This window comes from Nothoprocta perdicaria, unplaced genomic scaffold, assembly GCF_003342845.1.
Source record: "Nothoprocta perdicaria isolate Ctin4 unplaced genomic scaffold, notPer1 scaffold_196, whole genome shotgun sequence".
NCBI classification, from domain to species: domain Eukaryota; kingdom Metazoa; phylum Chordata; class Aves; order Tinamiformes; family Tinamidae; genus Nothoprocta; species Nothoprocta perdicaria.
The window spans coordinates 1,392,584-1,405,586 of NW_020455160.1; the positions used below are offsets into that span (position 1 = coordinate 1,392,584).

Consider the following 13,003-nt stretch of genomic DNA (forward strand, 5'->3'; position numbering starts at 1 on the left):
ACCGGCGCCGGCGGCCCACGGGCACGCGCCACGGCCGGTCCTGCCGGTCCTCCCGGGCGGCGGCGGCGCTGCGCCCGCACGAGAGGCACGGGAGGAGCCCGCCGCCTCTTCCCGCGGCTTCCGGCGGGGGGGAAGGAAGCGGCGGCGCCCGCTGGGGGTGGAGGTGCTCGTGGAAGTCTCGGCCGTGCCGCCATGGCGGTGCGCGCAAGCTTTGAGAACAACAACGAGCTGGGCTGCTTCGCCAAGCTCACCAACGCCTACTGCCTCGTGGCCATCGGCGGCTCCGAGAACTTCTACAGGTGAGCGGCCGCTCCGCGCCGCGTGTCCCTGCCCGCGGCGGCGGTGGCCCCCCCGTAACGGCGCCTTTTCCCGCAGCGTGTTCGAGGGGGAGCTGTTCGGGACCATCCCGGTGGTTCACGCCTCCATCGCCGGCTGCCGCATCATCGGCCGCATGTGTGTGGGTAGGTGTGCGGCGCGAGGGAGGCCCGAGATTCCCGCGGAAACGGGTGGCCCCGAGCGGGTGTTGGTGGCGCGGAAAGGGTCTTTCCCGCCCGTTTCTGCGCCAGGCTAAGCAGCACGAGCAAGAAGAGTCTCTCGTGTTGGGAGAGAAGGCCTGTCTCAAAGGGATTCTTTGAGAACCTTGTGCCTCCTCTGTCTCTTGAATGGAAGAAGTGATTGCAAGTAGTGCTGCTTGCCTCATACTGGTTTCTGCACTGAGATAAGACTGGATTTCACTCCATTTTTCTGTCACCTGTGACACTGTTTCATTTTTAAATGGAAATATTATTTTTCTTGGGCTGAATTCTGCTCCTGTGAGGAGTGGATGGAGCAAAAACAATCCCAAAGTGTTACCTGAGCCTTAGGGAAGCAGTAAGCCCACAGGAAACATGTCTTCAGAATTATTTTGTCCAGTTCAGAACTTATTTTATTCTTTTTTTACTGTTTTTTCAGGGAACAGGCACGGACTGCTAGTCCCAAGCAGTACGACTGACCAAGAGCTTCAACACATCCGCAACAGCCTTCCAGATTCTGTACGAATCCAGCGAGTAGAAGAGCGGCTCTCAGCTCTGGGCAACGTCACGACTTGCAATGACTATGTAGCTCTTGTTCATCCAGATCTTGACAGGGTATATGGCTCTTACGCTTTTAAATTCATAGGAAATGTATTTGCAGTGATTCAGAAGCTGCAGTTTGAAATTTCTAGTTAAGTTTCTAGAATTTCTAGCTCTATTTGAGGGATTGTGCTATAGGAGGCTGTGCCAGGTGCAATTTGGTTTAGGTATGTAAAATTGAAAACTGGAAGATTGTTCTATGAAAATGTAAAACCTGGATACTGGAGAGAATATTGCTGCCACTTTTTATTTCAGACCACATATCTTAGTAGCATGGGAGAGATGTGTTGTGTGGTTCTAGGAACTGAAGGTTCTTAGAATATTTGCTTTCAATTTGTGGTAGAGGTGACAGAGAAATGGGAATTGATGTAAGGAACACCAAAAAGAAAGACAGTGATCTTTGCAGCTATGATTTAAGCAGTATTAAAAAAGTAGATAAGATGTCCAGGAAGGAAGAAGTCAAAATAAGTTATGATGAAACCTCAGAACTTTATCTAGGAAAGAAGGAAGTTCTTAGACTTACCTGAAAATACACTAGTCTGGTACGTCCTAGACTGGACACTGGTCACTGGACAGGGATCAGGTCTTGAAATGGTTCATGTTTTGCCACAGCTCTCTGGAAGGAGTGGGGGAAAATAACATTTTGTGGGAAAGACAGACCTGTGTTTATAGTCCTCCAGTTCTCAGCTCCCTATGCTAGATAACTAGAAACACTTTTGGAATGCCAAGATAAATGAAAATGACAAAATATTTATATAATTAATTTCCAATGGACTGTGAAAGCGTGAGCAGGTTTTCAAAACTGATGGCTGTGTGCAGGAGTAGCTTGACTTTTAATTCTGCAGTACCATTCTATTGAGAACTTTATTCTTGCATCCTGTTTGCAGGAGACGGAAGAGATCTTGGCAGATGTACTAAAAGTGGAGGTTTTCAGACAAACAGTAGCTGATCAGGTGCTGGTAGGAAGTTACTGTGTTTTCAGTAACCAAGGAGGAATTGTGCATCCTAAAACTTCAATTGATGATCAGGATGAACTCTCTTCATTGCTTCAGGTCCCACTCGTGGTAAGAGTGTTGTTGTGATTTTTTTTTTTTTTTTTCCCACTCCCCTCCATCACAGTTCTCAGTTTTAATGCTGCTATGTTTTTGTATTTTTTTTTTCTCTAAGACATTTTCCCTGTCTTTGAGTGTGAATAAGCTACACAGCACTTTTAGTTTGTTGAGGCATTGTTCTGTAGCGATTGCACAACTAGTGCTGATTCATCCTGGCAGAATATGAAGTTGTCTGTGATCTGGCCAAAGGTAACTCTTAATTTCAGTCATAAAATCCTTTCCCTACTGAATTGAACAGCAACAGCTTTTGTTTATTATGAGCTGGATTTGTGTGTTTCAGGATAGCTATACCTTTGTGCTTCCTGTTCTGAATTTCACACAACTTGCTTTCCATATATTAAAGGCTTTTCATTAGTCACCAACTTTTATCTAAAATGTTTATAGATTTATTGATGGCAGAAGTTTTGGTATATTTTCAGGAGTGTGATTTGAGGCCACAGCTGAAAAGACTTGTAACAAGAAAGTGTGTTGCTGCCAGTTTACCCTGTTAACCCTCGGTGGTTTGTTTTTGCCAGGCAGGAACAGTGAATCGTGGCAGTGAGGTCATTGCAGCCGGAATGGTAGTAAATGACTGGTGTGCCTTTTGCGGGCTGGATACAACCAGTACTGAACTCTCTGTTATTGAGAGTGTCTTCAGATTGAACGAAGCACAACCAAGTACCATTGCTACAAACATGAGGGACTCCTTGATTGACAGGTAAGGAGGATCTAACCCTGTGTGTGAGAACAATCTAAATGGCCAAGATTTTACTACAGTGAAGCTCGAAATCTAGTTGTTTTCAAAGATGATTTTCCCTTCTCTTCCCTCGCCCACCAACTCTTTCATTTTATTCAGTTATTGACAAGAATTACCTTGTAACAAAAAGGTTTGTTCTTTCCTAACTCTTTTGGTTCATAAGGGTACACTGAGGGTGACAGAGCACTGGAACAGGTTGCCAGGAGAGGTTGTGGAGTCTCCTTCTCCGGAGATCTTCAAAACTTGTTTGGATGCAACCTGTGCCACATGCTCTAGGTGACCCTGCATGTGCCATGGGATTCAACTAGATGATCTCTTGAGGTCCCTTCCAACCTTAAGGATTCTATGATTCTAAGTTTTATAGCCTGCAACGTGGAAAAGTAAAACAGATCTTATTACAATTACATAATGCTTTCTTTTTGTGTTAAACAGTATTCACTTCAGGTTTCAATTACTGTTTCTCCAGTGCTTATCTATGGCATATATGATGTTTTTGAAAAAGAAGCATGTTCTAAAAGTTAAAATGTTCGTGACTTTGCCTAGGATCTTGTATTTTGACTGTTCTAAGCCATAATGGTTTTATTTCAAGTGCTTGCTAGAAGCATATGTGCTGCCAGAAAGACTTCAGAGCTTTTCTGATGCCTTTGAACATTTCTGCTGGGTTTCTTTTTGGTTGCTTGGTTAATTAAGTTTTTTTTTTTTTAGGCTTTTAGTCCAAAGCTTTGTCTAACTTCCTTTTTAATAGGAGTCAGGTTTCCTTGTTTTCTATAAGTTCTATATGGTGTAGTAGTGATATGGGATATTGCCTATTCTGTGATGTAGGCAATAAAAAATGTATAAGATATCTTTGGAGGTGAATGTGCCATTCAAACTTCATTTGATCTTTTAACTAATTATAACTCTTAGGGTCAATGCTTTTGTGCTAGAGGTGTAATTCTTGAGGTGTAAATTAGAGGTGTAAATCAAACCAAATTGTTTTCATATAAATATACGAGAATGGTTTATTGCATAGGGAAAGAACAAGGAATTCTTTGAAAGAATTCTTTGCTGTCCTTTCACAGGACTTGCATAAAGGCTTGATGTCTTCTGACATTTAGTCATTTAGTATTTTAGTAGTCATTTTAGACAGTCGTCATTTAGTAATGATGTCATTACTAAACTTGCTCTGAATTTTTACTAACTTCCCAGACAGAGCTGAGCATACATTTCACCCTTGTCAACTTGAAAGGCTGTTCTTACATCTGAATATTAGACCCACGCATTCTGGTGAACTCTTTTTCCAACTCGTATTCTAGGAAGGGAAATATTCTAGGAAGGGAAGGGAAAAAGCACTGCTGCTTTGCAAGTAGAGCTTGAGAACAGACTATACTTTGAAATGCCTTCTGCACTCTCCAGCACTTGATCTGCTAAGTCTTATTTCTGTTTTTGTTTGTTTGTTTTTTCAGCTTGACATGAGAAGTGACAGTTCCCACCTTCCAGGAAGCTCCTAAGGAGTGAAGTGTGAGGCTGCACTGTGGAGTACAGATTTCTAGATTTTCTGCTGCAGGCTTATCACAAGGAAGAGGCTACAAATCCACCTTTGTATAGTGTTTTGTAAACTAAGTATGATTACAAAACTGACTAATAACATGTACAAGTTATAAATAAGGAATGCTGTGTATCCCTCTGCTGATATTCTCTAAGAACAATAGAACTCTTTCTCTCTGTCGTACTGAACCAAACCCCCAAAATATTTACAAATATTTACGCCACAATATTTACTCTTAGCTTTAGAGTATTGGGTATTATTTTGCCTTGAATCATGGATCAGTGTTCTGTTGCACAGCACTGTTTCAGCACACATACAGCACTGTCTTCTGTTTCCACACTTCTGCTAAAGAATAGTACTTCTGCTTTAGGTAGACTTAAGGGCCAAAAGTCGCTTGAGCTTACTTGCTACAAAAGCATTTGGAAGGTATCAGCTGCTCTCTTGTCCTGACTTGTGGCTGTTCCCATATGGCAGTGAAAAGGGATTTCTGAAGTGAGAAATAAGTAAAATGTGCTTTCTTAAAGAGATTAATCCAGAGATGGCTTGTGTGGACTGCCTACGTAAGAGTAGGATTTGGTCTGTTGCCTGCATGTGCGTCGTGACCTGTGTGCTGTTTCTGAGGCATCTGCGAGGGAGCCTAGAAAAGCATGCTACTCTCAGTAGGCTTAAACGTGCTCTGCATGACTTGACCACCTATACCGAGAAATTCTTAGAAACCAGCAAATCAAATGAGGTTGAAATGCTCTCCTCTTGATTTACGTAGATAAAAAGGTAATCCAGTTCTAACCAGTTCCTCCATTCAATCATACATTTCTGACTAGGGAGCTGGCTAGTGCAGGGCATCTGCCCTTGTTGGAGAGCAAGGATGATGAGAAGGAGCTTTAGAGACTGCTTTCAGATACACAGTAGTCGTTTCCTTTTAACCACAACTTTTATTACTTAATGTCTCTTTTATGCTTTTCCTCTTAAATGTGTGTTGAAGGCAGAGGAAGGCCTCTGCTTCCTGTACTAAGGGGAGGTAGAGGCACTTGAATCCACACGGCTGCACTACTCACTTGGGTTTCCTGGAGGACATGGAATACTGTCCTGAATGCTCTGTGGGCATTAGCTCTTTCTTGGCCCTTGTGCTTCAGGCTTTATAGAGTATTCAAATTTCACTTTTGTTGTTGATTTTGCTCTTCAGATGTTTAGGGATGCATTTATAAGTATTTCTTTGATTAAAGGATGTTCTTCAAATAAAGATTGCAATAGAATCTTCTCTGAATTGTAACAGTTGTGCCATCCTGGTTTGTCTGGAAGGATAATGGAGCCAGGGTCAACCCTTTTTAGACAACTCACCTTCCATCTGCCTTTGGGGAAACTTTAAGCAGCCCATAGCCCTTTCTACTGTGTGGCTAACAATCCGTTTGTTTGTTTTTATGGCCCCTTTAATAGACAGGGCCACCTTGCTTGCTACTGACTCCATGTCTCCTCCTTTTAGTATTGAGAGCCACAAGCTACTTTGCTTTGCTCACAGGGCCCCATGTAAAATGGTGGAGTCTGTCCTTACTACAAATGTTGGCATGTATTCACAGCTGCGAAGTGAATAAAGTGGGGGCTTTCTTCTGCACTTACGTAACTGCACTTTTTTCATTCTAATTGATGGGTAGGAACCCGAGTTTGCAGTGCTGTTCTTGGTATGTGTTGTGTGCTTAGTGGTAAACAACATCAACAAAAACATCCAGTCTTTGAGAAATCCAGTTTGGATGTTAAACAGAAAAGATACTGGTGTGGTGGTGGAGATGGTGAGGAGCCAAAGAGGCTATTGCTCACTGTGGTGTCTTGTAAAGACTACAGTGATACTTAAAGATGGGAAGGTGGCAAATGTAATATTCGTTTTAAAGGGCAAATGAGATTTTTTGAACTGGTCAGGTGCATCTATATACAAGGAAAATTTATAGAAATTTTAACATTGGAATTAGTGGAAACATGCATATCTGATATTATGGGAGAATACAAGCCAAGTTTTTAATTTGGAATTCCTGACCTACAGAGTTCTTTAAAGGAGTCCACATGCATGGGAAGAGGGAGGTCTTTTGCAACCTACCTGAATTTGTAAAAGATATTTGGAAGATTTTTCTACCAAAAGGTTTTAATGACTCCAAGTAATCCTATGGATTTAGAGAGCAGGAAACCTACCTTTGGTAGTAAGCAGCACAAGGCAGTGTGACTTCAGGCATTGAGAGGTGTTGCAGGAAAACTACAGCTGGGAAACCACAGCTGATTTATTTGTGCTGTGCGGGACAGATAACCTTAGAAGCTATGCGGAAAAGTCAGAATTAGGTGCAGTAGGATGGAGAAGAGCAGTCTCAGGGTTTTGAGGAAGGAAGGAACATCTTGTAACTCGGGGTTTTGTGAAGAAGTTGTGTAGGGCATGTAGCTTTAATACAGCTTTAATTAATGAAATTAATGCTCCAATTTCCTAAAGCCTTTATCTTTCAGCAGAGACTTTTAAAAAGTGGGAGTCCCCATGGAGTGAGATGGGAGGTCCCACACCCACTAAAACTGAGGATTAATGACTAATTTATAAGGTAAAAGCAAATAACAGAATCATAGAATGGTTAAGGTTGGAAGGGACCTCTAGCAGGTACACCTAAAGCCTGTGGCACAGGGTGGTATCCAGGCAGGTGTCGAAGACCTTCAGAGAAGGAGACTCCACAACCTCCCTGGGCAGCCTGTTCCACTGCTCTGTCACCCTCACAGTAAAGAAGTTCCTCCTCACCTGGAGATAGAACCTCCTGTGTTTCAGCTTGTACCCCTTACCTCCTGTCCTATCACTGGCCACCACTGAGAAAAGCTTGACCCCCTCCTCCCTACAATCTCCCTTCATGTATTTATACATGTTAATCAGATCCCCTCCCAGCCTTCTCTTCTCCAGAAAAAACAGGCCCAGTTCACTCAGTCTCTCCTCATACCAGAGATGTCCCAGTCCCTTAATCACCTTTGTACCTCTCCACTAGACCCTCTCTAGGAGCTCCATGTCCCTTGTATACTGAGGAGCGCAGAACTGCAGACAGTACTCCAGGTGCGGCCTCACCAGAGCTGAGTAGAGGGGCAGAATCACCTCCCTTGACCTGCTGGAAACACTCCTCCTGATGCAGGCCAGGATCACTTTGGCCTTCTTGGCCACAAGGGCACTGCTGACTCATGGTTAACCTGGTGTCAACCAGGACTCCGAGGTCCCTCTCCATGGAGCTGCTCTCCAGCAGTTCGACCCCTAATCTGTACTGATTCCTGGGGTTATTCCTCCCCAGGTGCAGGCCCCTGCACTTGTCCTTATTGAACCTCATTAGGTTTCTCTCTGCCCAACTCTCCAGCCTGTCCAGGTCCCTCTGGATGGCAGCACAGCCCTCCAGAGTGTCGGCCACTCCACCCAACTTGGTGTCATCTGCAAACTTGCTCAGGGTGCTGTGTCCTTGTGCAAGTCATTGATGAACAAATTGAACAGCACCAGGCCCAGTACTGACCCCTGGGAGACACCACTGGCCACAGGCCTCCAACTGGGCTTGGCCCCATTTATCACTACCCCTTGAGCTCTTCCTGGTCTCCCTCAGTCTTAAGGTCGGGATCTGAGCTAAACAATCAGCTGCTTGCAGTGACTGTTGCCTCAGGTACAGTGAGGACAGAGACTTGCATCTCTGTCACCACACATTCTCATGGTGATGCACGTTTCAGGCTTGAGTAACTCAGTTTTATCCTTGTCTATTTTTGCCTCGGAACCAAGCATCTTTACAGTATGTACCTGTCATTTCAGTTTCCAGGGACTGAAAGTACTTTGTGCTGTTCCCTGCCATACAGGGCCTTCTAAAACCCTGTACTTTGGGGCAGGATTTACTGAATGCACAGAGAAAAGTGTATGAAAATCACATTCAGCATCCTTTTTTTTTACAGTAACAAGGTAAATAAGAACAGGATTTTGGGAGGACAGCTGGTTACTTTTAAGATACCTCAGCTAAACCTTGTTCTGGATAATACCAGAGCTGACTTTTCTATTTCTTTTACCAAAAAAGCAGCTCAAATACTAAAACTGGATTTTCAATAGCCTTCTGGGCTTGCAACAGGTATCCTTTTGTGCTCCCAGCAGAAATAAAAACATGAAAATATAGGAATAACTACAGTGTCTGGGGTAGGGAGATTGTTTTACTGTTGTGTGTGTGCAGTGATTCTTGATGCTTTGGTAGTGTATCAGCCTCAAACTGCAAGTGTGCTCTACTGGGCAGATGCTGCAGAGTTGACTTGAACTTGTGCCATGGGCAGCTCCTGGATTTCCCAAAGGTTAGTGACTGATCTGAAGTTATTGCAAACTAAAAAAAAATCCAAAAAATTTTAGATTGGAAATCTAAAATATGCAGCATTTACCTGCACCCAAAGGGTGCATCAGAATATGCAGTCTAGTGTGCACCAGGAACCAGCCAAGAGGTAGCTGTTAAACAGAAAAGGCACCCAACTGTTACCCCAGCCTTTTATTCTCCAGGCTTAGCAGTTCCAGCTCTTCAAACCTTTCCTCATAGGAGAGAGGTTCCACTATCTCATTGGAGAGAGGCTCCATTATCTTAGAAACGCTCTGAACTTACTCTACTAGCACCATATCTGCTGGCAATACTCTTCTTACTGCAACCCAGACTACCATTGGCCTTCTTGACCACCCACAAGGGTGGCCACGAAGGGTGGCCACAAGAAGGCCCTTGCTGACTCGATGTCAACTTGTTGTCCACCAGGACTCCAGGTCCTTCTCTGCAGAGCTGCAGATCAGCCTCCAGCCTCTTCTGGTGCATGCAGTTATTCTTCCCCTGGCGCAGGAACATGCACTTGCTCTTGTTGAACTTCACGAGGTTCCTCTCCTCCCATCTCTCCAGTCTTGTCAGGTCTCTCTAAATGGTAGCACAGCCCTCTGTGGTTTTAGTCACTTCTCCCAGCTTGGTACCATCAGCACACGTGCTGAGGAGGCACTCTGCCACTTCATCCAGGTCCTTGATGAAGAAGTTGAACTACACTGGACCCAATACAGACTCCTGGGGGCCACCACTAACTGCAGGCCTCTAACCAGACTGTTCCAGAGCCCAACCTTGAAGAGCCCTTTCTCAACTCCTCTGCTGGCTGACGATGTAGCCAATGCCTCCTGAGCTTGTCCAGAAGCAGGTTATGAAAACCTGTGCTTGATAGTCAGGTTCAAACTAGGTTTGGATGGAGACAACAGTCTGCCTTTTGACATGACAGGGTAAAAATAAAAACAGACACTTCTCCAGACTATAAATTTTGTTTTCCTTTTTTTCTTTTTTTTTCTCTCTCTCTTTTTTTTTTTTTTTTTTTTTTTTTTTTTTTTTTTTTTTTTTTTTTTTTTTTTTTTTTTTTTTTTTTTTTTTTTTTTTTTTTTTTTTTTTTTTTTTTTTTCTGCAAATTGCTCACGGCTCACGGCTTTGGGCTGTCACAGCTTCCAAAGAGATGGCAGCATACAGATGAGTTCAAGGTAGCACATGGCTGTGACATTCATAGTGCGCGCTCTACCACATATATCAGACACATAGGAACATACTCAGCAGCGTGGTGGGGTGTGGTCTAATTCACAGCTCTGATTTTATTTGGTCCTTTGCACTCCTTCACCCATCACGAGACACTATCACATTTTTCACCAAAATTCAAAGTTTTGCATCTGCTTACGTTGCAATTATGTTTAAACACAATAAATGGCTTCTCTATGAAAATTAAATATAAAGAACAAAATGCAATTTGAGACCACTCAGTATGTAGTGGGCTTCACTAAAGGTATCTATTTGCCTATTTAATTTTTCTCAGCGTAATATTTGAGTGCTAGTTAGAAATTTAGAATGCTAAAAATCTTTCTTAATTCTTCTTCCTTATCACTGTAATAACAAATACTTAAAGCATTAATTGGCAAGAAAATAAATATTCTTTGAATTTTCTCATAGTTGACTTTTCATGAAGCTGTTGGGGTTTTTTTTGTTTTGTTTTGTTTTGTATAGTAAGAGGTCAGTGCTTTGTGCTTCCGTTGCACTCAGTAAAATTCACTTATTGGTAGAGGGTCTGTGCTAATCACCTATCTCTTAGGCTCAGCATCTAAAACACTATATATCCTATGTGAATGGCACTTTCCTACAGGACTGGACTTTACCATTACATTGCATTGCAAGAGAGTCTTCTTCCACTCTGATTTATGGTAGGAAAATTAGCATCAACAGTAAAATGGGCTAAGTTTGTGGACAGGCACCACAGCCTGAACAATTCACCACTGTAAGAGAGAGAAACAGAAGCTGCTGTTTTAAGAGGAGACTTGCAGCAAGTTACTAATTGAACGTTCAGATAGTTCTCTACAATTTCTCTGATTCTCATGCTTCTGGCAAATGTGGCTAGTGATGAACTCTTCTACTGTATGGCATGCGTCCCTTTACCTTTGCCAAATATTTGCAAGTGAAGAGGTGAGCAAAAACAACAACAAAAAAACATATCTAAGTCATACAATGTTTGTAACATCTACAGAGATTAGATTTAGTTCTACAGACAGGCCTAATTCTTACTGTATCTTGACCATTTCAGCAAAATAAAATAACAATCTCACTCCAAACATTTCCATTCTCCTTAAACCCAACAAACAATTTCCACAAGCTAGTTACACATGCCACACTACAACAATTCATCTTTTCCCAGCATCTTAACAGGGGCAGAGTGCAATGTACTCTTATACATATTTTTTTCATTATATTCATAACCATCAGTTCATTGTTTCTGGCTGGTGGGAGCTTAAAACAGCATTATATCATATTTAAATACCCCTTTCATGAATGACTCCCAAAACAAAAACATGCATTCCCATGACTGGTTTCTTTAGACCCAAATATTTGTCTTCAGATTGTCCCAATCTAGGGCTTGATGTTAGTAGGTAATGTTATGTTGTCTGGTTTGGTGCTTCTTGAGCTTCTGCTCTATACTCAGTTACCTCTTGGAGCACTTAATGGTTTCTTTTGCACTATGCTGAGTGGCAACATCAAGTAATCATGAATGTACAAAACCTCTGACCAGCAGGTATTGGAAAATTGTATCCGGGTAATTCCCTGGATTTTGTAATAAACTAAGAAGATCTTTTAGAATGATTCAGCATCAGAATGCCTTCTACTTAGGATACTGAAGTGTTCCTGTTCATAGATTTCATGATCTTAATTCATTTATGAGACAGCTATTAAAAAAATGAGTCTTGAGGAGTGGTTTAGCTACACTGGAGAATGCTGGGTTTAACAGGGAGCATCGGTGCAGGGCACTGAGGGAAGTTTCCCAGGTCAGTTGAAAAAAGTCTGAAGAAAGCCTGTCTCGAAGTCTCTGACATTGCAGAGTGAGCCTATGGTGAGCGGCACACCTAGAGTGATACATGGCCGAGGCAGCAAGAAGCTAAAGACTCCATACTGCAAGGCTGTCTATATTTTTTTTTCCAGTTTTTCTGCTTCTTTCCATCCCAGGAGGTTCAAAGTTTGTATGTCGCTGAAGTTGTTTTGTCTGGTAGACTTTCAAATGCCACTTTTAAAAATTATTATTTTTTTTCCTGTAGTCCTCACGGGAACAATGAATGGAAATGTGCCGCTGGCTGTGTCATACCCATTCCTGGACAGGTCTTTTGTAATACACAACATTTTGCTGCACTTCTTTGTTCTTAAACTGGAAGATCGTATACACCAGGACAAGGATACACAAAGACAAAATGCAAGGGATGACAACTGCAATTGCATTTACAGTGCTAGGCACATCATTTATTGTCACCATAATATCCACATCGTCGTGGGGGAGGTGTCTATCTTTGCTCCGTTCAACATCCTTCTGGTTACAGCCCATCCAGTCTTTGAGAATTGACCTGGGGTAGCCTGGCTCCACACTCAGCCGCTGGTTATCAAACTTCCAGTAGTCCTTCCCTTTGTAAAAGTAAGTATAAACTAGAAAAGAGAACAGAATATTAGTCACCACACCATTTCCCACTTGATAATCTCTTTTTGTCTATGTGAAGTTCACAGCACCTGAAAAGCTGGAAGGATGGTGGCTATTTAGGCAAATAAGATGCATTCATCAAGGATGTTCCACAAATACAGCTATGCTAAGTCATTTTTGGAGCTAGGAGTTAAAGGAGAAGCTCTAGCCCTGGCCTGCGGGAGCTTTGCTGTCATTGATGTGTACAGTTCCCCTTGGCCAAGTGGATGATCGTGATTTAAGCTGAGAATAACAAAAAGACTAGCCTCACTCCCTCTTCACCCCAATTTCAAAGCAAATGTGCTGCAATAATGTTTTTTTCTACTAAAGCATCTGCAAATATGTGCTCCTCATTAGAGAGCCACATAGTGACAGAATAAGTATCTGCTTGTGCGTGATAGAGCTTGACTGAATACTTATACATGTATGGTTCCTTCCACTCGACTTGAGGGAGCAAATGCTGAATAAGATCAGTCCTTTTGGTCACAGCATCTGGAAGGTTTGGCTTTCA

The 13,003-nt window shown here is 42.7% G+C and overlaps 2 protein-coding genes across 2 annotated transcripts in view; one reads left to right on the plus strand and one right to left on the minus strand.

Annotated features, from left to right (window-relative positions):
- Nucleotides 1–140: 140 nt before the first annotated feature.
- On the plus strand, nt 141–5,693 carry EIF6 (eukaryotic translation initiation factor 6). The gene is made up of 6 exons (XM_026037328.1): nt 141–299; nt 376–461; nt 952–1,127; nt 2,000–2,176; nt 2,740–2,921; nt 4,406–5,693. The coding sequence occupies exons 1-6, from the start codon at nt 193–195 to the stop codon at nt 4,413–4,415; spliced, it is 738 nt and encodes a 245-aa protein (XP_025893113.1). The 5' UTR covers nt 141–192; the 3' UTR covers nt 4,416–5,693.
- Nucleotides 5,694–10,240: 4,547 nt separating this feature from the next.
- MMP24 (matrix metallopeptidase 24) overlaps nt 10,241–13,003 on the minus strand; it is a 50,839-nt gene continuing 48,076 nt past the window's right edge. Inside the window, exon 8 of the mRNA XM_026037294.1 lies at nt 10,241–12,461. Coding sequence (XP_025893079.1) covers nt 12,124–12,461 — 338 coding nt within the window. The 3' untranslated portion in view covers nt 10,241–12,123. The remainder of the gene's footprint in view (nt 12,462–13,003) is intronic.

Excerpts from the sequence above, each read along its gene's own strand:
- EIF6 (XM_026037328.1), top strand. The coding sequence starts at position 193 with ATGGCGGTGCGCGCAAGCTTTGAGAACAACAACGAGCTGGGCTGCTTC. Across the intron at positions 462-951 it reads CATCGGCCGCATGTGTGTGG|GGAACAGGCACGGACTGCTA; the intron begins GTAGGTGTGCGG and ends CTGTTTTTTCAG. Across the intron at positions 1,128-1,999 it reads TTCATCCAGATCTTGACAGG|GAGACGGAAGAGATCTTGGC; the intron begins GTATATGGCTCT and ends TCCTGTTTGCAG.